The sequence below is a fragment of the Pistacia vera genome, unplaced genomic scaffold (genome assembly GCF_008641045.1).
Source record: "Pistacia vera cultivar Batoury unplaced genomic scaffold, PisVer_v2 Contig609, whole genome shotgun sequence".
Classification (NCBI taxonomy): Eukaryota; Viridiplantae; Streptophyta; class Magnoliopsida; order Sapindales; family Anacardiaceae; genus Pistacia; species Pistacia vera.
Window position 1 is genome coordinate 63,623 of NW_022196456.1, and position 7,405 is coordinate 71,027.

At 36.9% G+C, this 7,405-nt stretch overlaps 1 protein-coding gene across 1 annotated transcript; it reads left to right on the forward strand.

The window, feature by feature from the left end:
- The first annotated feature begins 2,494 nt into the window (after window positions 1-2,494).
- LOC116110687 (calcium uniporter protein 4, mitochondrial-like) lies at window positions 2,495-3,959 on the forward strand. Its single transcript, XM_031396911.1, has 2 exons — window positions 2,495-3,145; window positions 3,385-3,959. Exons 1-2 carry the CDS (start codon window positions 2,543-2,545, stop codon window positions 3,865-3,867), a joined length of 1,086 nt encoding a protein of 361 aa, XP_031252771.1. The 5' UTR covers window positions 2,495-2,542; the 3' UTR covers window positions 3,868-3,959.
- Window positions 3,960-7,405: the final 3,446 nt, after the last annotated feature.

Here is a 7,405-nt window from a genome sequence, read left to right on the forward strand (position 1 = left end):
AGGCAGTAGGTAGAGTTGCACTAGTGTCTCAATAATTCCTCTTACGAATTTCAATTTGATTCCCACATTCCCAATTTGTTGGGATTCTTTAATTCTAAAAAAGTATTCATGTTCTTGAATGGATTTGGTTCATGAGTCTGAATATAACTTAGTCTCTACCCATCTCGTAGAGCTAGGAATATTTTATCACACTTGAACCAAGAATCTCAAATATTTATCTGACATCACTAATATCCTTTTCTAAAGAATTCTGAAAATAAGTTATTTCTTTATGCAGCTTAATAAATATTATAAATATAATTACTTTTTTCTAATTAATATCCAAATATTTTATTGATGGCCCACTCGCGTGGAAAATACTGATAATGGTTTCACCTTTACCTTATTTAACGCTAACTGTCACAAGTAAGGTTATAATCAATCACTATCAGTAGATTAACTTACCCATTATTAAGTAATTAGCATTTCTGATGCGATACGACAACGTTTTAATCAGTAATATTCCGTAGCCTTAAAATAATAATAAAAACAAAAAGTTAGGTAGTGATGAACTAGTAACTAGAGACTTCCGTGAAGAACTGTGGAGTTAATTAGTATTCACGCAACCATATATAGTAGTTTGAAACTTTGAAAGATGATTGGATTTGGATCAAGTATACAGATTAAATTGCTAGTTGTGGGTAATTGGTCAAGTGGAAAAGCTAAAACTGTTTAGGATACGCCTTTTTTTCAAATTGCTAATATATAGATTAAATTGCTTTAAAAAGGCATAACTTACTATACGATATGTTATATATAATTTAAAAAATTAAACTTTCGATACATGATACGCGATTTGACAATATAATTGGTATAAAAAGATGCTTAATTAACTCTAATGCAGACTGGAGACAGGCTAATTAATTAGCTATTATTGCTTGCTCCTTGTAAATGTAAAGACGAAGACTTCTCCCTAGTCCCTATAATGCCAATGCAAAGGCAAATGGCAAGCATGTAAAGAGTGTTGACAAGGCAAACATGCAAAAGATAAGGCCTACTGAGCGACATGTAATGAGCGAGTTGTTGTGAGCAAGGTTTGGTGACGATGCTCTGGACTGACTCTGCACGAACGTTACTAAATTAAAGGCTGACCATATAAACCTGTCCAGTTATGCATACTCTTAACTTTAATTATTACTGTCCTCTAAATCTGGCAGATACCCCTTCATCATTTATTTCTCCTCTTCCCATCTCAATTTTTTTTTTTATCTTCTCGTGGGATAAATTGATAACTACTATTACTTATTACTTACGCTCAAATGACAATGTCAACCTTTTTAAACTTTTCATCTTACCTGATGTTTGATTTTTGACACCAACTACTTGTATGTGTGAAATATTAAGCGAACTTAGACGTCACACGTAATATGTGAATATTTAGTTAAATAAAGAATAAAAGACAATGTTTAAAGTGGTTCGGATGCTCAAAAGTAAATCATATTTCCACTGCTATTGTATTAATAAGAGGGTAAATGTCAGGTCGCGTTTAGCAAACTGAGCTACTGTTTAGAGAGAATACAAAAGAGAGAGAGAGAGAGAGAAAATTAGTCAATCTTGCAAACAGGAGGAAAGACCCCTATTTATATTGGGATAAACCAAGGTAATGATTACTAAATCTGCAATTTGGTAGATACCGTGTAAATCTTTCTCTACGTCTCATTGCTCACTTACCCGAGTGATTTCCTCGACTTATGCAAGGCTTGGACACATGGACGATTTCCAACCATCTGCTAACCTGACACTCACCCACTACACTGACAAGGGCGTGCCACTTACGCCATCACGTGGTGTGGCTGCGTCTGAACAGTCACAAAACCTTCCCATGTTTTGACCACCTCATACTGACAAGACTCCATATCAGCCCTATTTTTTCAGGCATAACATTATCCATTAATCTTTAATTTTTACAGGGATAAATTGTCTATGAAAGAATTGGCTATACAAATCTCCTGATTATTATTATTTTGTGTGTATTGATGGAAATAAGAAAAACATAAACATATCAAACAATTGACATATGGTAATGTTATTTTCCTCTTTCCGCAGCGCAGCCTCCAAATAGGAAAAGTAACTTATTAGGGGTAATTTCGTCTCCCGGAACACATCGGACAATTGACATATGGTGATGTTATTTTCTAACACCCAAAAAGTCCCTATTACTATGCGAATGTTCACGCCGTGACTAACACCATCAAAACATACGTACCCACGTGGCGTTTAAGGTGTGAAAAGTTTATTTAAACAAAAATACTGAGTTATGTTAAAAAAGGTATCTTCCAGTTTAGTCATTAGAATCTATACGGTGTTTACCTTCTTCTCACTGCTTGTAATTAATAAGAGATATCGCGATTTTAACCCTGAGATTCTGAAAAACTCAAGATTCTCCTTCATCCTTGGACCCTATATATGTACCATCACCACCCCCACCTCCTCTTATCAAACTTTTAAGCCCTTGATCGTCGGACCTCCCCCCTTAGCTCCTTCCTCTTTCTCTCAATATTCAATGGAGCTTCATAAAGCCCTCGTCAAGCGTCTGATTACTAAGAGTTACGGCTATAGACTCTCCTCACCGGCTGTAACTCTAGAACACTCACCTTCAACTCACGCCCACAGTCTTGTTCCCCCAAATGCCCTTCAAACAAACTTCCACCGTGAGTACATAACGTCTCCGGAATTATCGGGGAAAGGCTTTTTCCGTAAATTTCTCCAGCGGAGAGGAATTAACCAGTCGGCCACCAGAATCCCCGAGTTTCTCTCCCTGCCTATCGGTGACAAGCTCAGAGAGAAACTGAAAGGCATTAACATTGCCGGAGATCGCCTCCGGTTGGAAGGACTCGCACCTAATGTTCCCGACACACCGGCGACGGATGTTCCGTACGGCTTCACGGTTCGTGACGCGAGGAAGCTGTTGCGGCTGTCTCAAGTGGAAAAGCTAAAACTGAAGCTGAGAGAAATTCAGAAGAGTTCGATTTCGCACCATGAGTTTGTACGGATCTGTGTTGATTTTTGTGAGAATGAAGACCAAGGGACTGAGTTTGCTAAGCTGTTGGATGAGTCTGGGACCGTCATCGTTTTAGGAAACATAGTTTATCTCCGACCGGAGCAGGTATTAAATTTTTCCTTTCACCTTTTTACTTATTTTTAGTATTGAAAGGCGTCACAAACAGTTTTTTTTATTCTTAAACGGTTTCAGACAGAGTTGCGTCTCTCACTCAGTGCCAAAAAATATCTTAAAACTTTCAAAGCTTCTTCTAGACAATTTGGACTTTGTCTTCCTATCATGAAACTTGATTATCGGCTGATTCAGTAGAAATTAATGTTTTGAATGTTATGTAATGACCACAGGTGGCAAAATCAATGGAGACATTAATTTCGGAATCTGTAGCAACCCCAAATGACCGGAGGAGAGAACAACTGGAGCAGATGGAAAAGCAAAAGGCCATAATTGACCAGAAAGCTAAAGCCCTTGTTCGAGGAGAACTGTATTGTGGGTTGGGCTTTTTGGTGGTCCAAACACTTGGGTTCATGAGACTCACCTTCTGGGAACTAAGTTGGGATGTTATGGAGCCCATATGCTTCTTTGTCACATCGCTTCACTTTGCGATTGCCTATGGTTTCTTCCTGAGAACCTCGACAGAACCTACTTTTGAAGGCTTCTTTCACCGACGATTCAAGGCTAAGCAAGACAAACTCATGAAGGTCCACAACTTTGATGTGGATAAATACAACCACCTCCGCAAACTCTTTTATCCTGAAAGTTTGCCAAACTTGGATTGTTTTAAATCTTTAAATCATGAAGAAGGGAGAGCTCTTATGTTCAGTAAATAGACCGACAAATTTTAGAATTTGATTCTGATGAAAAATGCTAGTGGTTAGAATGAACTTTTAAATCGAACCAGTAATTTTCGTTCAACAATCTGATTAGCATATAGCCCTTTTGCTTGGTAAGGATCTTGTACAGTGATATACATATCTTCTTTGTAAACGATACAGAGAACGGCAAAATTTTAGAGCCGAGATGATGCTATTACCAATGCCAAAATTGAAACAAAGTTTATTTGTCAACTCTTAATTGGCGTTGTTAATAAGATACATAAAGAATTCTATTTATTTGGAAGAATATAGGAACAGGTTTGTGAGTTCCGGCCTATTCCCAGACAACACAATACTTTAATGATCTTGTGTTATTAACGGTAACTTAATCAACACAGTATCAAGGCAGAAAGTGCAATCACAAAACAAATCTTGTGTTAAATGGTAGTCAAAATATAATAACATCGAAATATTTGCAAATAAAGTTATTGCCAAATTCTTTTCATCATCCTTGTATTTTGCTAAATTATTTTGATCGTACTTTTATATTTTTTCCTTACATGATTAGGGAGGAAGATTGAAAAGTTGGCAATTTAAGCTGTACTTAATTTGGCTTATGTGTCATCCAAATTGACCCCGGCCCAGATTTTTTTTTTGGAAAGATAATTTTATAAAGAATAAAAAATGTACGGGATTCCCCTTTGCAGCTCAAATCCTTGGGCAGGCCCAGGGACAAAATAACCAGACAAGGTGCAGCACAGGCAACCAGCCTGAGAGACAACAAAACAAGGATTCAAAAAGAGCCTAAAACTGGGCCCTAGAAAATGAGCCGTGTCAAAACAAATAACATATCACCAAGATACACTTTGGGACAGCAAGAAGTTATACAAAAATTAACTCCAACTGCAGACCTTGCATTCATGAGGGAATTTCCTATAGTAATTGTTATGTCTAAAAAACCACGACTGACGTAAGCTTATATCAACAAGTATCAATCAAAGTTAAGAAAAGCTTTGCATTGTACAGGAGTTGTCACGTCACCTCAAGACAGAAAGAATACGACTGTCATCAATCCAACAAATTTAGATTTTGTCTATAAGTGAATGAGGACTGTGTAAAAAATACATTCATATTCCAATATTCATATAAAAGTGATAATACAATCAATTTCAATATAAAATCTCTATGGAATATATGCGGAAGTAAATGACAAACCTCCAGCCATAGCAATTGTTGTTTGATCTTCTTGCTCCTTTAAAAATTACAGGATCTTCCACTGACTGCAATTTTAGAGTGATGGTTTTGAAAACTAAAAATAAAAATTACGTCACTGGGGACCTGTAAAGTCTCCTTCTTATATCAGTTGTCTTTCTATCAAAGACAACTGCTCAAGAGACACAATCGTATGACCACACCAGTCCACATCAGCAACGACCAAAATGTAATTATATGAGAAGTGTAGGACCATATTGCAAAAAGTCTAACATTCTCCCACTTGGTCCAAACTTGTATAATATAATCCAGAATACAAGAGATGTATATGCTGTATGTTCAATTAGAAAGGGGAAATTACATGAATCATAGCAGTAAGTCCCTTTTATATCTTCCTAACATGCCAACTGCAAAAGCGATGTCAGGTCTAGTACAGACTTGAGCATACATTAGGCTTCCAACAACTGAAGCATAAGGAATAGTTTGCATTTGTTCCTTTTCAATCTCAAGTGTAGGACATTGGTTCAGATTGAACCTGTCACCCTTAACAATAGGTGCAACACTGGGTGAACAATCTTTCATCCTAAATCTCTCAAGAATTTTATTAATATAGGCTTCCTAAGATAGTCCCAAAACATGTTGAGACCTATCCCTATGAATCTTAATGCCAATGACATAAGACGCCTCACCCATATCCTTCATACTAAAATGTTGAGAGAGAAATTGTTTCACCTCATGTAGCAAACCCAAATCATTGGTTGCAAGGAGAATATCATCTACATATAACACAAGAAAGATGATTTTACTCCCACTGACCTTGTGGTATATACACTGATCCATGACATTCTCTACAAAACCAAATGAAGAGATAACAGTGTGAAATCTTAAATACCACTGTCGGGAGGCTTGTTTAAGTCCATAAATGGACTTCTTAAGCTTGCAAAACAAATGCTCACCATCACTTGAAATAAACCCATCAGGCTGTTTCATATAAACCTCTTCCTCCAAATCTCCATTGAGAAAAGCTGTTTTCACATCCATTTGATGTAAATCTAAATTGAAATGGGCAACTAATGCCATTATGATACGAAAGGAATCCTTTTTAGAAACTGGAGAAAATGTTTCTTTGTAATCTATTCCTTCCTTTTGCGTGAACCCCTTGGCAACAAGTCTAGCCTTGTATCTCTCAATGTTGCCTAATGAATCCTTTTTGGTTTTAAATACCCATTTACAACCAATAGGTTTCTTTCCAGTAGGCAAGTCAACAAGGTCCCAAACTTTATTATCCGCCATAGAATTCATCTCGTCAATCATGGCATTATACCACAATTCAGATTTACTGCTGTTCATAGCTTGTAAAAACGTGTCTGGATCATCCTCAATACCTATGTCACAGTCAGACTCTTGCATATACACTTCATAATCAGTAGGAATTGCTGATTTCTTTGTTCTAGTAGATCTCCTTAATGTTGTATCAGCAGTCTCTTGAGACTGTTGCACAACTGGTTGTTCCACTTGTATTGGAGGTTGTTCAAAATGATCTTCTAAAACAATCGCATCAGAATGTGGATTTTGATTGAGTGGTTCCTCATTATTCACCCTGTTTGGATGAACAACCAATCTTTTACTTGATGTAGGAGCATTGTCTGAAACATCAATTTTCTCAGAGACTGAGTCTCTGATTTGATCACTCCCACTGACCACATCATTTTCAAGAAATTTGGCATTTCTTGATTCAACAATTCTACTGGAATGGTTAGGACAATAAAACTTATATCCCTTGGATTTTTCTGCATATCCAATAAAATATGCACTAATAGTCCTAGGATCTAACTTCCGTTCTTGTGGATTATAAACTCTAACCTCAACTGGGCAACCCCAGATGCGTAAATGACTTAAACTTGGTTTCCAACCTTTCCATAATTCGAATGGCGTTTTGGGAACCGCCTTAGTTGGAACTCGGTTTAATATATACGCTGCAGTTTTGAGAGCTTCAATCCACAAAGAATGAGGAAGTTTGGAGTTACTCAGCATACTCCGTACCATATCCATTAATGTTCTATTTCTCCGTTCTGCTACACCATTCTGAGATGGTGTGCCAGGCAAGGTGTACTGAGCCACAATACCTTGCTCTTGAAGAAATTTAGCAAATGGACCAAGTGCTTGTCCTATACCAGTGTATCTACCATAATATTCACCACCTCTATCAGATCTCACGATCTTAATTTGTTTTCCACATTGTTTCTCTACTTCTGCTTTATATATTTTGAAAGCATCCAACGCTTCATCCTTGTGATAAAGCATATAGAGATACATATATCGTGAGTAATCATCAATAAAG